The 19,079-nt window shown below is 45.4% G+C and overlaps 1 protein-coding gene across 1 annotated transcript in view; it reads right to left on the bottom strand.

Moving 5' to 3' along the window:
- The window catches only part of FER1L5 (fer-1 like family member 5), a 495,517-nt gene that overhangs the window by 433,597 nt on the left and 42,841 nt on the right, over positions 1-19,079 (bottom strand). Inside the window, exons 11-12 of the mRNA XM_029603280.1 lie at positions 6,269-6,337; positions 3,883-3,926 (exon numbers count right to left, since the gene is read on the bottom strand). Of these exons, the coding sequence (XP_029459140.1) occupies positions 3,883-3,926; positions 6,269-6,337 (113 nt within the window). The remainder of the gene's footprint in view (positions 1-3,882; positions 3,927-6,268; positions 6,338-19,079) is intronic.

The raw sequence follows: 19,079 nt of genomic DNA, 5'->3' as shown, positions 1-19,079 counted from the left end.
AGACGCCCTCCGGAGAAAGGAAAGGCGGAATCCAAATTTGAAGTACTCCTGCCAACGTATCTTGAAATGCCTGAGAAGGTAACATTAGAAATAATATGGAAAGCTATAGTGACACTAAATAAAGCTATTGTTGATTTGACAAAAATGGTTAGAGAGAATGTAACAAATGTTCAGAGTCAAGAGAAGAGGCTTTCCCAAATGGAAAAGAAAATCACAGAAATTGGGGTTGAAGTAACAAAAGTTAAAGAAGTGCAAACTGAATTGATTAAATCGGAATCCATAAAGCGTCATAAAGTGGAACACTTTGAAAATGAATTGAGAAGGCCTAACGTAAGGTTCCTCAATTTCCCCAAAACAAAATGGATTCCACATAAAGAACTGTTGAAAAGTTATTTTCTAAATATATTGGGTTTTGTAGAAACATCTTTGCCTCTAATCTCAAAGATATTGTATTTGCCATCTGGAAGAGATGAAGAGAAGCAAGAGGAAAAATCAGAAGATAATTTGTCAGATATAATTGAAAGATCTTACGAGACAATGATTGAGAAAAGAGCTACGCTCTTGGTAACTTTTTCATCGCTCTCGGACAGAGATAGAATTCTCCAGGTATACTTTCGTAAGCAGAATTTATTCTATGGGAAACAGATAAGAATTTTCTCCGATATAACAAGAGCAATGCAGCACAAAAGAAAATTGTTTCTTCAGATGAGAAATTAAGTGATTTCCAGAGAAGCAAAATATTTCTTAAGGTTTCCATGTCGCTGTGTAATTGTTTATCAAGGGATTAGATATATATTTATTATTTAATGAAGCTGAGCAGTTGAGGCAATATTTGGATTCTCATTCCTAAGTATTCTCAGGAGTAGTTGGTTAATAGAAAAGAAATGGAGCATGAGCTATGCTTACATATATTAGTAAATTTCTTGGAAATACTCTGCTTAAAATTATCTTGCTCCCCTCATATTGCCTATAATGTTTTGTTTAGATTTTGTTACAGATTGTTTCTTTTTTTTGCACTGAATGTGTAAGTGTTCTTTTTTGTGATTTGCATTTTCTGTAGCAAAAATGTCTGAATGTATAATTTGAAAATCTAATGAAAATTAAAAAAAAAAAAAAGGTTTAGATAAGTTAATGGAGAAGTCCATTACCTGCTATTAATCAAGTTGACTTAGGGAATAGCCACTGCTTTTACTGGCATCAGTAGCATAGGACCTTCTTAGTGTTTGGGTACTTGCCAGGTTCTTGTAGCCTGGTTTGGCTACTGTTGGAAACATAATGCTGGGCTTGATGGACCCTTGGTCTGACCCAGTTTGGCAATTTCTTATGTTCTTAAGTGGAGGAGCAAAGAACATGGAATGGGTGATACAAGTCCTGGCAGAAGGCCAGCAGCAGTTTCAGAAAGTCATTCAAAATCTATATGAACACAACAGTTCATCAAACCGCAAGCTGCCACAACCTGGGTGAATCCACCACCTCCTGTCCTGTTTAAGAGGAAGATATGGGAGGACCGGAGATCTTCTTGAGAAACTTCAAAACAACCACCTGCGTGTCAGGTTCGCCAGAAGCTAACTGGAACAATTACCTGGAAAATTTGCTTACAGGCAAAAGGCAAGCAGCCTTTCAAGTGGCCAATCCGGAAGGAAGGGCTACCTATGCAGAAGTCAAGACCACCAACCTAGAAAGGGCAGGGTGCACTTCAGAAACCTTCTGACAACAGTTTCGGCAGGGTGTTATGCAGCCCAGGGAAAGTTCCTGAAACCTATTTTGCTGACTGAAAGATGCTGGATGGAAATGGCTGCAGCCTAAGGCAAAGACCAGCCTTGAGGTAGCCAACCAGGTTCTTCTTGAACAGTTCCTAGATGGGCTCAACCAGCCCTAGTGGAATTGGTTCTGTCGGCAACCAACCAACCAGTAAGATCCTGCTGATGACCCTAGTAGGACAAGCCATTATAGAAGTGTGAGTCTTTCTCAAGTTTCTATACCTGGACATTCTGGGACTTAATTGTTCCATGTTTGCAACTCTGTGGAGCTAGCTCACGGGTAGCTGGGGCAGCCCACTTGGAGGTGGGACATCCTTGAGAAGCGGGGAATTAGCATGAGCATGGCTATATGTTCAACCTGAGAGGGAGGGTATGTGAGGGTATATATAAGAAACTCCTTCAGAACACCTTAAATCGCCAGCCACAGCTATCTAGCCTGGTCCTCCTTAAGTGCCAACCCAGCAAGGGATTCTGGCTAGGGAGGATCCCTGCAGCCTTGGATAAGAAGGCAGGGCCCAGAAGGCTCGGGAGGCCCCACAGAGATGACAGGAAGCCAGACTAAGCAAGGACTGCATATATTTGATTGTTGTAAGGGGTTACCTGTGCAGCTACAAAAGGAAGCTGATTGCCATACTTTTGTTTGCTTATAAATAAGTTTGTTTGTGTAGAACCAGCCGGAGTTTGGACTCCTTTTTGTACTCCTGGCTGTTTCTCAACTCGTGGCCCCTCCTAAGTGACCACAGGAGGTAGATTTGGTTTTAATCTACCTAGCTGCTATCAAGCTAGGTCGAGAGTTCAATGTATAAATCTCATCTCTGTGTACCTTTCCTCACTCCAAATCACATAAAATCTTTACTGATAGTAACTACGGGGTTCTTACCTCTGACTGTGCATGTGAAACTGCCCCCCAAAACATAGCCCACCACCAAAACCTCACCCCGAGTTACTAGTTACCACTGTTACAGTGGTATAGTTTACTTATATGAGAGCCTCATAAAAAGTTTCTCGCTCTCTCACCAGCTCCTGGAAAATTACCCTAACCATGCCCCTTTTTTTTTTTTTTATCGCAGGCACTATTTTCATGAAAATTATAGCAAAATGATAAATCTAGACCTTTGTTAGGTATTAGCGCACACAATTTTAGAATAGCATGTACTAAAACCAAACCCGGCTGCCATGTTTTAAAAAGTATCTCTCCTCTCCTCCCCCATCACAAGACTCCCCAGATTTTGTGCCATCCCCTTTGGGTCCCCCTCTGGATCCCCTCTTAACATATCTCCAACTAGGTAACCTTCACTGCAGGCAGGAGTCTCCACCAGGACCATGTCTCCTAATGGTGCCAGCTTTTGCCCTACAACAACGTGGCACCGCACCATTTTATTGTACAACAGAAGGCTGGTACCATTAGGAGAAATGGCACAGGTGGAGCCCAAGTGACTGGAAATAGCCCTGCCCCGAGCCTGGCTGGTGCCAGTTCTCGCATAAGTTCAAAAGGAGCAGTAAAAGCCAGTAGGAATGTGCTGTTTAAAACGGAATAGGAAATGTTTACAAAATTTCCTATTTTGTTTTTGAAGTTAAAGGAAAACAAAAAGCTAATTTTTCTTTTGTTTTGTACTGCCGCCATTAAAAAAAAACCCCTCATTTTTATAAATCCCCCCACCCAGGCTTTCTCCCACCACCCATGGGCCTCTCCTCTCCGAGGAGTACAGGTAGTGGTGATGGGGGAGGGAGCTAACACAAAGTCTGGAGAGGCTCATGGGTGGTGGGAGAAAGCCTGAGTGAGGGGGATTTATAAAAATGACAGTTTGGGGTTTTTTTTTTCCAAATGGCGGCAGTACAAAACAAAAGAAAAACTAGCTTTTTGTTTTTCTTTAATTTCAAAAACAAAATAGGAAATTTTGTAAACGTTTCCTATTCCGTTTTAAACAGCACATTCCTCCTGGCTTTTACTGCTCGGTTTGAACTTATGCGAGAACTGGCCTGGCCAGATAAAACACCATCCATGCTGGCCAAATATCGTCCAGTCAGCAGCCCTATTCTGCTACCTCCCTTCTCACTCCCATTCTGGCCTTTCAGGGATGAACATACTTTTACAACAAGTAGCCCTGGTTGCGCAGCTTACCAGTCAAAGATGGTGAGCTTAATTTTATCACACATGGAGGGGAACTGTAATACAAAGTGTCAGAGGTTAGAGGAGAGCTGCAGAGTATCAGACAAAAGGTTAAAAGCTGCTGAAATCCAATGGTTCCAAACTCACAGGAGAGAGCAATAAAAAAAAGGCAATGAGGAATAGACACGGCAACAAAAGTGGTCAAAGTCTGTACATGAGAGCTGTAACTACAGAGCATGTGGAAGAACACTCTCCTGCTACGGGCTTGTAATGGAAGATTTTGGTTGTTTTGTGTATGTTTGCCCTTGGGGCATTGTGTAAAGATTTGGGCGTATTACCTTAAACAGCAAACTCCTCACTTTTACCTGGGTTCTTCAAGATGGAATTTTGGTTGTAAATTTCTGCACTTTTGAACACAATAAATCCAATATATATCCCTGGGAGTGGCTTGCACTGACCTCCTCTGCTTGCCTGCTAAGCAACTAACTCACAGGCAGAAAAGAGACCCCTCGTGATGACTGCAAGATTTGTGGAAGCCTTGAAGGGACCTCGCTATTATTATTATGTCAGTGGGAATTCATAGTCAGGGTTAAGCTGATTGCTGCTGGCTGCTTTTTCACCCTGGGGGAAGTCTTCTGGGTGCAGGGGGAAGCAATGGAATTGGCAGACACAAGAATGCTGGCCTGGGAGACAGACTGACAAAGATGGGCAGTGCTGCCAGGAAGAGGAGGAGGGCAGCAGCAGGGTGTGCAGTTATGCAGAGGAAATGACCTAGATACCCAAGCAGGCCTAAGGGCTGGGGAAGCCATCAACAATCCACATGTTCCAAAGAGCAACACTTCTTAGGCAAAAAAACCAAAAGCATAATGTTGTAAGGTCAGAAAAAGTCACAAAGCTTCTTACATGGCTGCTTACACAGATAAAAGGGCTATTTGAAAATTGCTCACAGGGGCCGATGTAATAAGCAGCGCTAAAGCTGCTGTTGGTTTTTGCGTGTACTTGCACGGGTTTCTGCGTGCATTTTTCCCGCAGGCGGGTATGTAGTAATGTATTCCAAGCAGGAAAAACAATTGCAGAAACCCATTGGTTTATTGCTCGTGTATGCAAATATGGAAAATTAACTATTCATGAGCTATGCAGGGAGCCGTCTAGCTATTAGTGTGGGTTTTTGTACGTGCTGTTATTTGCACTTGGCTAAAAGTTCTTTTATATATTTTTAATCCTGTAAAAGTTGTTTTGGGGACAAATTTGGGTCTCTTTTTAGGTCATATTTATACATCAGTTTTAAAAGTATATTTTCGAGATTTGTTTAAGCGTAGCTACATGTATTAAGATCTGAAGGAACCTTCCTGTTAACTGTGCCTGAAGTTAAAATGGCCAGATTACCGGAGATCAGGAACTAGTTGCTCCAACCCTTTGCAATAGCCTCCTAGTTGATATCTGACAGCTGTGGAATTCTAACATTTTTCACAAGCAGATAAAAGCATATTTGTTTCGGGAAGCTTTTAATTAATTTTGTATTTTGTATAACTTTTTATTTTTTTATGATGTTTGTTTTGTGTATGCTATTCTGTGGACTGCTCAGAACAAGTTTAGGTTATTGGATGGGGTAAAAATAACTATAAATAAATACATAAAAATCTTTATTATTTTAAACCATGTATTAGATACCATAAAAGATGCTCTGCTGAAATGTTTATAGTTACTGTCACCTCTTTTTTGAAGATCTAAGAATTGTGAGTTGAGATTGAAGAGATTACTTTTACTTTTTTTGTATTGATATTATATAGGTTTTATATATAATTATATATTTGTTATAATGTTTGGTGGGACTGTCTTTTCACTGCCTGCACAAGTAGTGTATTTGATTTACGGTATATTTCTAATATAATGATTTCTTTGCATATATATCTTCTGATTTATATCACTTATATTTTTCATTCATTTTTTTTTCTATATATTTCCATTAAGAGAATAAGCCTATGGGATGATGAGAATTTACTGAGTCACATGAATGTACATTGAAGCAACTCTACTGGATTTTACATTCTTCTAGATTTTCCAGTTTTAACAACAAAGAATATCCATGTTCTTGAGAAGTTACTTTATAAATTTTCCCTGAAGCAGGCATCAGTTGCTGAAACATGAAAATACCCATGTCTTTTTTTTTTTTTTTTTGGGAGCAGGTTCACATTTTTTATTTTTATCTGTGCATGTGATATTAGTTATAATTAGAGTTGCATTATATATAGTTTGGTTTTCTGCCTCTTTTTTCTTCCTCTTCCTATCAGTGTGGTGGCTGAGCTTCTGCAATATTCTTGCGCGAGTACACACCTGCACTGGGAAAGCATAACACATGGGGCACTGTGTGTGTGTGCTGAGGTGTCTGGGTCCTTACCTGCACAGGGAAGCACAGCAGCTGGTTCCACTCGGGATCTTTACTCATTTGAATCACTTTGGTTTTGAGCTGGAAATGAGACATGATCAAAGATTGGTATCAGAAGAGTGACTAAAGTATTGCATTTATCAATATCTGTTCCCGCTTAATCCCTCTCTCCTCTCCCTTTAAATCTCTCTTCTTTTCTCCTAGTTTCTCTCACCTTCTCTACTAATCCCTCCCATTCATAGGCGCAGCCCAGGTTTTGCCCCTTTGTGTGTTTTGATTTTTAGTTCTGGTATTCTTAGGGAAAGCAATGGGGGAAAAACAGAGCTTCCAGGCCATGCAGGGCCGGGGCTGAGTCAGCCTGTTTGGTTGACCTGGAGCGAGCTGACAACTCTTTATGGATACTTGGTATTTCATCTCCTGTATTAAATAAAGATGAGCTGGGATTTGATGGATTATTGTCCAAGATCCTGAAAAATCAGGGTAACATAAAACCCCTGTTACAGCATGATACAGTCAGGGATTTTTGTTTCGTATTTTGAATTTTTGTGAATAGTTTTAATCAGATCACAGACTAATAAACAATGAGGGCCTGAATTTTAGATCACAATCCAAGAATGCTGTTTTTGAATCCATGTCTGGCTTTTAAAGTTTCTCAGCTTGGGAAGCTGCCAGTGGATTTTGAAACAGTAGTTGCAAAGCATCCTGTCTTTATCCTTTTTGAGATACAGTCTTCAGAACTGAAAACAGTGAGGCCTCACCAAAGATATGTGTAGGAATATCACCATCTCCTTTTTCTTGCTGGTCATGCCTATATGCAGCCTAGCAACACTCTCACTTTAGCCACAGCCTTGTCACATTGCTTTTCCACATTCAGATAGTGACACTGTGACCCCAAGGTCTCTCAGTCCATGCACGTGTCATGGATTCCATAGAATCGAGTAAGATAGAGATTCTTCAAGAAGCAAACTGTAATCTGGAATCTTTATGGATAGAAATTCCATGCACGACAAGGAGAAATATTGCGCTGGGAATTTACTACTGCTCACCTGACCAGGATGGTGAAACAAACAATGAAATGCTAGGAGAAATTAGACCGTCTACTAAGTGTGGAAACATAATAATGAAAGAAGGGTAACTAAAATGATAAAGGGGATGAGACGATTCCCCTATAAGGAAAGGCTAAAGAGGTTAGGACTCTTCATTCAGCTTGGAGAGGAGACAGCTGAGGGGAGATATGATAGAGGTCTATAAAATAATGAGTGGAATGGAACAAGTAAATGTTATTCAGTTGTTTACTCTTTTGAAAAGCACAAAGACCAGGGGACACACAATGAAGTTATTAGGTAATACATTTAAAACCAATAAGAGAAAATATTTTTATACTCAACGCATAGTTAAGCTCTGGAATTCATTGCCAGAGGATGTGGTCAAAGCTATTAGTGTAGCTGCGTTAAAAAAATAGTTTCAGATAAGTTCCTGAAGGAAAAGTCCACAAACAATAATTAAGATAGAGAGGTAGAAATCCACTTCTTATCCCTGGGATAAGCAGCATTGAATCTATTTATTTATTTATTTATTTATTTTATATACTCTTACTTTCATTTTACACTCATTCTCTCTCTGTTACTGTGCTTCTCCTTCTCTTATTCTTTGTCACTCTGGCTCCCTGTTTTTCATTTGTCATTGTCTCTTTCTCAATTCTGATCTCTGGCCCTTTCACAGTCTCCAGTTTTCTCTTGTATTCTGTCTCTTTACTCCTTCATTTAAGTCTTTCTCTTGTTCTCTTTACTGAATTGAATTTGATGCCTCTCGCCCTTTTTTCTCTTTATTTCATCATTGATGTCTTACTGCTTATTCTGTCTCTGTAGTGCATTATTGATGTGACTCCTCTTGTTTTTGTTACGCCCTAGTTCCTGGGCCTTCCTGCACGGCATGGATGCTTGCTCACCTTATGTCTTCCTGCATCGACTCTTCTGGGGAGATTGGTCGCCTCCACCAGCTATCACCGGCCTGCACGTCCTAGTTCCCGGGCCTTCCTGCACGGCATGGATGCTGCTGACCGCCATCTTGCCCTGGGAGTTCTCTAGGCACGCGTGCACTCCCATGGGCCAGTCTTATCCATTTCATGGCGGAACCTCGGGGGGTGTCCCCCCCAGAAGACGTCATTTCTCATGGACATTTAAACCGGCTGGCACTGCCTGCCTATGACTTGGCAACGAGTTCCCTCATTGATGAATCCACTCACTTCGGACCTGCGTTCCAGTTCCTGCTGCCTCAATGAGAGACACTCCGGGTACCTGCTCCTCAGGGGCCAAATTCTGTCTCTGGCTATCTGCTCCTCGGAGGGCCTTGCATTTTGGTGTTGCGACCGTCACTGCCCGACGTCTCCACTCCATCCACCTTACCTCTTTTGCGACTCCCTCTTTAGTTGATGGAAGTTTGGCTGCCGCGGCATCATCTTGCTGACCTCCTCCGGCGTCCCCGAACCGGCTAGATGCTGCCTTCCGCCATGTTCTCCTGAAGCCTAAGGGCGCGTGCGCGGCGTGGCTCCAACTCAAGTACCAGCTGTGATGCAAACCTCAGGGGCGTCCCCCTGAGATGACGTCATCCTCACCGGATACTTAAGGTCTCTTGTTTTGCTAGTTAATCGAGTTAGCAAAGATTACCTTACCTAGCTTCCTCCAGGTATCGCTGCGGATGGGATTCGCTCTCCGCATACCTTGCTACTCTGCCTCCTTGGACTTTACCAGGGGTACCCGCTCCTCGTGGGCCTCGCTCTCTCTCTTGCTTTTCAGGTCACAGTCTGGAACCGGTACTCGCTTGAGGGCCCACATTCCCGGACCTGCTACCAGATACCACTTCTGCCAGGAAGTCACTGCTGCCTACAACACCAGTGAGTTACCATCTCTCTCTCAGAGCTTTCCCTGGAACCAGGTACTCGCTCCTCGAGGGCCTACTTCATTCCAGCTCCTGGGCTGCTTCAAGAGATTGTGTGAGTGTTACCATCAAGGTTCTGTTCCTGAACTCTGCATATCCTGCCTACTCACTATATTCAGTTTCTCTACAGCTCAGCCATCCTGGGATCGCTGTTCCAGTATCTGAGGGACTACAGCCCAGCCGGGCGCTTCCAGCTCACTACTGCCACCTCTGGTGGTTCAATATACAGTTTAATAAAAGAACTAGTGTGTGTCTGTCTCCAAACTCTGAGCCTGACTGGTGGCCCATATCGGGACCTTTCCCCAGGGGTGTGGTCATCTGCCACCAGCCCAAGGATCCACCCACAATTATCACAAATAATAACACTTGGACAGCTCTTGCCCCATTCCCCGGGGCTTCCTCTGAGACCTACGCTCTCCTACAGTGAGTACCCCACTCTGTGGACCTTTGTCGTACCAACGCTACTGTGGACTGTCATTGGTGTACCCCGTTGCCGTACCAACGTTACTGAGGACCCTTATCGGTGTACCCCGCTCTGCGGACCATTGCCGAACCAACACGACTGAGGAACCCTCACTGGTGTACTCTGCGCTACGGACCATCAACGTTCTTCCCCACAGAGGACTCTTCTTAGGGTATACCCCACTACACAGTCCTTTGGCACCTCTGTGTCTGTGTGACTTTCTGTTTAACTCCCCACTCCGTGTCAGTGTCACTCTGCTTCTTTAATAAAGACTCAAAGACATTCTAGCTAGTACTGACATCAGCTTCCCAGGCTGATGCTCCGTGGCTCCACCCCCTGGGGTCACCATTTCTAGCTCTTCTGCCTCTTCTCTCTCTCTTTCTAGCACCTGTTGCTCTGCACACACCCTAGCTGAGACCTTGCCTCCTGACGGTAAGGCTCACGGGGCTCCTCCCTGTGGGTACCATCTCTCACCTCGGCCCAGGGGCCCACACACTCAAACCCTAACAGATTGCCAAGTCCATGGACCTGGCACAGGTCTTGAGCTCCAGGCCATGCCTGGCCTGGCCCAGCGAATTACAGAACAAAAAATCCTGGAGACTTTGGCTAATGCCATAAACCAATTAAATAATCGGCTGGACTCCGCCTTGATGCCTGCCAAGACAAGCCCTGCTTCGCATGCATTACCATTCCAGCACCTCCTCATTTTGCAGGTGACCCCCTATCGTATAGGGGCTTCTTGAACCAGTGTAACATGCACTTTTCTTTACAACCTGCATATTTCCCTGATGTAATTTCCAAGACAACATACATCTTATCCCTCCTGGATGGGAAATCCTTGGCCTGGGCATCACCCCTTTGGGATCGAACAGATCCGATCCTTCAGGACCTGTCGGGCTTTCTCGCCCTATTTCGCTCTGTGTTCGATGACCCAGGTCGAATGGCCATCTCCAGGTCTACGCTCCTGCATCTGCAACAAGGTTCCAGACCTCTGACCGATTTCGTCATTGAGTTTAGGACCCTCTCGTCTGAATTTCACTGGGACCTGAGCTGTTTGTGTGCTATATTCCTCGAAGGCCTGAGCCCGCATATCAAGGATGGATTAGCAGCCAGAGAACTCCTTGAGGTATTGGATTCCTTTATTGACCTCGCCGGTCGTATCGACCACCGCCTGCGTGAGCGTTTGCATGAGACCAGAGGATCCAAGAGGACAATTTCAGGGACTCCACACGCTCAGCCCTCGTCGTCTGCTCAGACCGCTACCTCACAAGGCACCGAAGAGGAAGAACCAATGCAAATGGGCCACGGTCATTTATCTGCAAAAGAGAAGCATAGACGTCAAAGATCGGGCCTCTGCCTGTATTGTGGCCAACAGGGTCATGCAGTACCCTCCTGTCCACTTTGTCACGGAAGCTCCAAGGCCTAGGTTCTGCCAGAGGACTTCTCTTAGGCCTGACATCACCCTCTTCTCCATTAACCCTGCCTGTCTCAATTTACTCGGACGCTCAAGAATTCCACACCTTGGCGCTGGTAGACTCCGGGGCCAGTGGAAATTTTACCCTAAGGCAACTTGTGGAACACCTTTGGATCCCCACTGTCCATACGCCAACACCATTACTGCTCTCCTCCATTCATGGTGAGCCGCTACCAGGCAAAGTTACTTTCTCCATGGTTCCCATTTGACCACAAGGGATCGCTACACACGGAGACCATTTCTTTTCTGGTACTGAACAACGCTATACACCCTGTGGTCCTTGGATTACCATGGTTAAAACTACATACTTCACAATTCGATTGGAGCATGCTACAACTGTCCCAATGGGGCAAGTCCTGTCATAGGAGATGTTTGGAAGTCGTGTCCCTGATGCCTTGCCTGGTTACCACGACATCCCTTCCGGGTCTTCCCCCGCAGTACTGCTTTACGGATGTGTTCTCCAAGAAGGCAGCAGACATTCTACCTCCTCACCGCTCATTTGATTGTGCTATAAACTTATTGGCTGGCACTGAGCCTCCTCATAGAAGGGTATACTCACTTTCATTAACTGAGACAAAGGCTATGTCCGAATATATACAAGAGAACCTGGCAAAGGGCTTCATTTGGCCTTCTAAATCTCCTGCTGGAGCAGGGTTCTTTTTTGTTGGGAAGAAGGATGGCTCTCTTCGGCCGTGCATAGATTACCGCGACCTAAACGAAATTACCCAGAAGGACCATTACCCCTTGCTGTTAATCTCTGAACTCTTCAACAGACTCCAGGGGGCCAAGATATTTACTATATTGGACCTCAGAGGAGCTTACAATTTGGTCCGGATCCATCATGGTGACGAATGGAAAACAGCATTTAACACCCGTGACGGCCATTTTGAATATCTGGTAATGCCGTTTGGCCTTTGCAACGCCCCAGTGGTGTTTCAGAATACGATGAACGAGATCTTCAGAGACATGCTCTATAGTTGCATTGTGGTCTACCTGGATGACATCCTGGTATTTTCTCAAGACCTCCAGAGCCACCACCAAGACGTCGCCAATATTCTGCAACATCTAAGGGACAACCAGTTATATGCCAAGCTGGAGAAGTGTTCCTTCGACCAGGAGTCGTCCCATTTCTAGGCTACGTGGTCTCAATCCAGGGTTTTCAAATGGATCCGCAGAAGACCAAAAGCATTCAAGTCTGGCCTCAACCCACAGGCCTTAAGGTGCTCCGAAGATTTCTTGGTTTTACGAACTATTACAGGTCGTTCATCCAACACTATTCAACACTGACCATCCCACTCACAGCCATGACTCGTAAGGGGGCAAACCCCTCTCAGTGGTCATCCAAAGTGTGACCACCTTTCAGGAGCTTAAGGAAGCTTTCTTACAAGAACCATGCTTGCCTCATCCTGACCCCCGACGACCCTTCATTGAAGTTGACGCTTTAGACGTCGGATTTGGCGCAGTATTCAGCCAGCATTCGGCCAATCACACCTTGCATCCTTGTTCGTTCTTCTCCTGATGCTTTTCCCTGGCTGAGCATAATTATGGGATCGGGGACAAAGAATTGCTGGCAATTAAATTGGCTTTCGAAGAGTGGCATCCCTGGCTCGAGGGAGCACAGCACTAGATCATGGTATTTACTGAGCACAAGAACCTCGAGTATCTCCACCATGCACAGCGCCTTAATCACAGGCAAGCCCGCTGGTCTCTTTTTTACTCGGTTCAATTTCCTACTATGATACCAGCCAGCCAATAAGAACACTCGAGCCGATGCACTCTCTCGTTTGTTCTCCACAGAAGATGTTCTGGATGTCCCATGACACATCATTGACCTGAATAAAATTCTCCTTTCCACCACGTTCACGGTGCCATCTGGAAAGACAGTGGTTCCTCGACCACTTCGAAGGAAAATCCTCTGCTGCGCACATGATTCCTTGTTGGCAGGCCACCCTGGACAAGCTAGAACTCTTTCCACTCTCCAAAGATTCTACTGGTAGCTGACCATGAAGAAAGACGCTCAGGCTTACGTAGAATCATGTCCCACTTGCACCTGTCAAAAGCCTCCGGCGGAGGGAGGAAAGGGGAGGGTAAATACAGAAGGCTGGTACTGAAGGAGGTCGGGGAGGAATGATGAGGAATGCAAAGAAATGGAAAGGAGCAGATTCAACAATACTCAACAAGTTGTTTGAAGATATTTCTGATATATGTTATTATGCTTCTGTTATATATTGTTATATTTTGTACAAAATCCAATAAAGCATACATTTAAAAATTAAAAAAAAAAGCCTCCGGCAGGCCATTCTTGGGGCCTCTTACAACCCCTTCCTGCACCCAGTGAGCCGTGGACCCATATAGCCACAGATTTCATTGTGGACCTCCCTGCTTCCTCTGGCAACAATAAGCTTTGGGTTACTGTGGACCGATTTTCAAAGATGGCTCACTTTGTGGCACTACCTGATCTTCCCTCTGTGGCGTTCATGCCTGCTTTCGCCCTCGCTCCACCCTCTCTACCTGTGTGGCGACTCCCTCCGTGCCTGATGGACGGCTTGATGCCGCGGCGTCTCCATGCCGCTCCTTCCCGGCATCCCCGGGCCGGCTCGATGCTGCGGATCCGCCATGTTTCTGATGGCGTAGGGCGCGCGCGCTCCCAAGTATGTACCAGCAAGGGCGCGAACCTCAGGGGCGTCCCCCTATACTGACATCATCCGCTTCCAACATAAAAGGTCACTTTTGCTAACAGATCGAGTTAGCAAGGACTCCGATTTGACTAGCTTCAGCTGTTCAAATACTACTTGCACCTAAAGGATTGTTTGCGGGATTTCCTACGGACCCGCTTCACTATTGCAACATTGCCTCTCCGAACCTACCAGGGGTACCTGTTCCTCGGGGCCTCATTCTCTTTCTCTATTTCAGATTACAGAAAGGAACCGGTACGCGCCCCTCGAGGGCCCATGTTCCTAAACTCTCTGAAGACTCTCCATTGCCTGAAAGCGATCAAAAGAGACGGACATTGTGAGTTACTATTTCACACTACAGACAGGAAATGGTACTCGCTCCTCGAGGGCCTATGTTCCTGAAACACTCTGAAGATTCTCATTGCCCAGAAGCTATCTCAGGTACAGACATTTGTGAGTTATTATTTCATACTACAGATAGGAACCGGTACTCGCTCCTCGAGGGCCTATGTTCCTGAATACCCTGAAGACTCTCCATTGCCTGGAAGCAATCGCAAGAGACTGACATTGTGAGTTATTATTTCAGACTACAGATAGGAACCGGTACTCGCTCCACAAGGGCCTATGTTCCTGAATACTCTGAGGATTCTTCTTGTCTAAGAAGCCATTGCATGTACAGACATTTATGAGTTACTATTTCAGATGGTATATAGGAATTGGCACTCGCTCCTCGAGGGCCTATGTTCCTGAACGCTTTGAAGAGTCTCTATTGACTAGAAACTATTCCAGATACAGATTATTGTGAGTTACCACCGCTCTCTCAGAGCTTTCCCTGGAACAGGTACTCGCTCCTCGAGGGCCTTTCCAGCTACTGAGCTATTTCAAGATCTTATGTGAGTTATCTAGTACTGGCTATATATAACTGCATACCTTGTCTATTCACTATCTACAGTTTCTTTGCAGCTCAGCAACCTTGGAATCGCAGTTCCAGTATCTGAGGGACTTCAGCGCTGCCGGGCACACCAGCTCACTACTGCCACCTCTGCTGGTTATACTACCTGTTTAATAAAAGAACTATCTGTGTCTGTCTCCATACTCCAGCCTAGCTGGTGGTCCCTCTCGGGACTCCCTCCTGAGGGCGCTGTCATCTGCCATCGGCCCAAGGATTCACCTATCTACGCTGTCCAGCTGTGCACCATCTCTAGTACTCCGCTGGTACAGATTGCCAACTCTGCAATCTACATCATACATATTCGTATTTCGCTCCTTGTGATCTTGGGCAAGTCACTTTACCCTCCATTGCCTCAGGTACAAAACTTAGATTGTAAGCCCTCTGGGGATAGGGAAATACCTACAGTACATGAAAACCGATGTGACATCTCAGATCGAATGTCGGTATATAAAAATAATAAATAAATAATGAATATTGCCATTCCTTAGCAGACCCATAGGAGGCAATATTCTATAGATTGCTACCCCTCTCCTTTGGAGAAGGGATTCTATCAGACTGCTATTCTCATCTGCTAGCTCCTCCCATCCGCATAGCAGACTTGCAGCAGATCGCTAACTCCTCCTCCAACAGACGTCTCCAGCAGCAGATTGACAACAGTTTGCTAACGCCTGCTAGCAGATCCCTACACATCGCTAACTCCCTAGCAGATCCATAACACCCTCAGCCACGGAGTTGGCGAAATTGTTCATTCGCCACATCTTTTGCCTCCACGGACTACCAAGACACATCCTTTTGGATAGGGGTGTACAATTTACAGCCAGGTTTTGGAGGTCACTATGTAAAAAATTTGATATCGCCTTGGACCTCACATCAGCCTATCACCCTCAGGCTAACGGGCAGACAGAGAGGACAAACCGAACCCTGAAACAATTTCTTTGGGCATATGTGAACTCACGGCAGAATGACTGGTCCGATTTACTACCCTGGGCCGAGTTCGCCTTAAACTCCCACCAGTCTGCATCCACTGGGTCTTCACCCTTCCAAGTAGTATATGGACGCTAGCCTCTGCCTCCTCTTCCACTACCTCTGTCTATCTTCTCCTGCAATGCAAACTACAGCACAAGAGTTACATCAGCTTTGGGACACACCAAACAACTTCTTCAGCAAGCCGCTCAAAAGTCAAAGAAGTTCTATGATGCCCATCATCAGGCAGCTCCACAGTTCAACCCTGGAGACAAGGTGTGGCTCAGCACTCATTTTATTCACTTGAAACTGCCTTCAGCCTGCTTCGCCTCCCGTTACATCGGGCTGCTTCCCTTACTTCGCTGGCTGGGACTGGTCACTTACATTCTCCGCCTGCCCACATCACTCAAGATTCATAACGCCTTCCACATCTCACTTTTAAAGCCTCTCATCTTGTCCGAGTTTTCCAAAAGACTACCTATGCCTCAACCTCTGGCATTAGAAGAGGACATTACGTATCAGGTACAGGACATTCTGGACGTGAGGAAGTGTGGAAGGCGATGGGAATACCTGATATCTTGGGAAGGATTTGGTCCTGAAGAAAACAGTTGGGAGCCTGCGGTCAATATCCTTGACAAAGAGCTGATCAAGCAGTTTCACACCTCTCACCCAAGAAAACCCAAACCCCTGGGGAGGGGCTCTAAGAAGGGGGTACTGTTACACCCTTCGGTTGCAGACAGTTGCGAGCGCTCTTGCTCACCTTATGCCTTCCTGCATCGACTCCTCTGGGGAGATTGGCGGCCTCCGCCAGCTTTCGCCGGCCTGCACGTCCTAGTTCCCAGGCCTTCCTGCACGGCATAGACCTGCCGACCGCCATCTTGCCCTGGGAGTTCCCTAGGCATGCGTGTCCTCGGGCCAGTCTTATCCACGTCATGGCGGGAACCTCGGGAGCGTCCTCCCCCTAATGACGTCATTTCTCATGGACATTTAAGCCGGCTGGCCCTGCCTGCCTACGACTTGGCAATGAGTTCCCTCATTGCTGAATCCGCTCACTTCGGACCTGTGTTCCAGTTCCTGCTTCCTCGACGAGAGACATTCCGGGTACCTGCTCCTCGGGGGCCCTATCCTGTCTCTGGCTATCTGCTCCTCGGAGGGCCTTGCATCTTGGAATGCTATTTGCCCCGTTCCCCGGGGCTTCCTCTGAGACCTCCGCTCTCCTTCAGTGAGTAGCCTGCTCTGCGGACCTTTATCGTACCAACGCTACTAAGGACTCTCATTGGTGTACCCCGCTCTGCGGACCATTGCCATACCAACATTACTGAGGACCCTCATCGGTGTACCCCGCTCCGCAGACCATTGCCATACCAACGTTACTATGAGGACCTTCATCGGTGTACCCCGCTCTGCAGACCATTGCCGAACCAACACAACTGAGGAACCCTCGCTGGTGTACTCTCCGCTACGGACCATCACCGTTCTTCCCTACAGAGAACTCTTCCATGGGTATACCCCACTACACAGACCTTTGACAGCTCTGTGTCTATGTGACTTTCTGTTTCACTCCCCACTCCGTGGGCAGTGTCACTCTGCTTCTTTAATAAAGACTCAAGGACATTCTAGCTAGTACTGACATCAGCTTCTCAGGCTGATTCTCCGTGACTCGACCCCCTGGGGTCACCATCTCTAGCTCTTCCGCCCTCTCCTCTTCACTCTCTCTCTCCAGCAACTGTTGCTCTGCACACACCCTAGCTGAGATCTCGCCTCCCGATGGTGAGGTTAACAGGGCTCCTCTCCATGGGCGGTACCATCTCTCACCTCGACCCAGGGGCCCACACACTCACAAACCCTAACAGTTTTATTTCTTCATTGCAGCAGAGGTCTCACCCATTATTCTCCCACTCACTACCCATCTCATTCTGTGCCTACAATTCTCTCCTCTGTCTCTCACCAGCTTCAACCCTGCTGCTCTCCCTTCTCTCGCCTCTTGGTTCTGTTTCTCCCTCTTTCTGCCACAGCATTTCTCTGCCATTACCATCTCTCTTTCTCTAGTCCTTTGTCTCCTCCTCTCTTCCCCTCCTCTCTTCTTTGAGAAGTAAATTTTCAATAGAGCACCTAACTGGCAGTGTACACACATACCTTTCAGCTTGCACAAACCCAGCTGATTTTCAAACATAAAGTACCCACATACATTATGTCTGAATACTGGCTGGCTGTGCAGCTAAAAGTACTTCATCTGGACAATCCTTCAGAGGAAAAAGATATTGGGTAGATGTGGTGTTATTGCTATAAAGTAGGAAAAAGTGCTAATCCAGCAGTTCTGAGACAATTGCCATGTTTGGGATCAGGAAGGACTTTTCACAGTTGCAGAATAGGCTACAGCTGCAGAGCGGTTTTCATTTTTCCGTATATAGAAAGGCCGCCATAAGAAGGATGAACGTCTGGTCTTTTTTTTACTTGACCGACTATGTAATAACAAGTATAATGAAATGAAATACATGTAAGGGGCCCCCAAATCACCTCTTGCTAGTGTAGAGTCAGTGGTTTCAACAGATCCTGCCTCCATGGGCAATGTCAGAAAAGAATAGAAGTGTTTCAAAAAGGTGAGAGATGTCATAGTTTATATTTAAGACTGTTTATTGAAAATAAAGAATAACACAAGTTTGACATACATGACTCTGAAGCAAGCCAAAAAAAAGAAAGCACAGTCATCCATTCAAGCACATTTTCAAATATTTTTCCCTGCCAAATAAAGGAACCCCTCTATCCCCACCATACCCATCTCTCCACAATTGAAAGAAAAAGGAAGAAAGAGAAGATGCACATTGGGGTCATATACTGTCAAACCATACAAAATTAGAGATAATTTATTATCTTACTTCTGGCCCTCGGAGATAGCTGCTGTAGATAAGGTTTCCAAACATGAATAAAGTTAGACTCATACTTAAACGACTGTGTCACAGCTTGATTTTCCATTTGCATTATGCTTTGGAATTTATTCCTCCACAACCAAAAGGTTGGAGGATCCTGTTTACGTCAATGCAGGAGAATGGCCTTCTTTGCTATCACAAGGTGTAGAACGACGAGCAAACACACTAAATATTAATCAATCCAGCAGGTATGTTGCGACAAGGTAGAAAAGGTCCAAAAATAAATTTCAAACAATCAAATAGCAGAAAAACATTAATTCCAAGTAATCAAATATTTATTCTCAACACGGAACCGTGTTTTGCTAGGGCTGCATCGGAAGGGACGAGTAACATATAATATATTATAACATCATTGGCAATATACCATTGAAAGGAATCCCTGCAGAAACAAAAACAAAAGAAGGCAAAAATAGTATAGGACCATGATCAGAC

The sequence above is a fragment of the Rhinatrema bivittatum genome, chromosome 5 (genome assembly GCF_901001135.1).
Source record: "Rhinatrema bivittatum chromosome 5, aRhiBiv1.1, whole genome shotgun sequence".
Taxonomy (NCBI): Eukaryota; Metazoa; Chordata; class Amphibia; order Gymnophiona; family Rhinatrematidae; genus Rhinatrema; species Rhinatrema bivittatum.
This window is presented reverse-complemented; position numbering and strand designations above follow the sequence as displayed.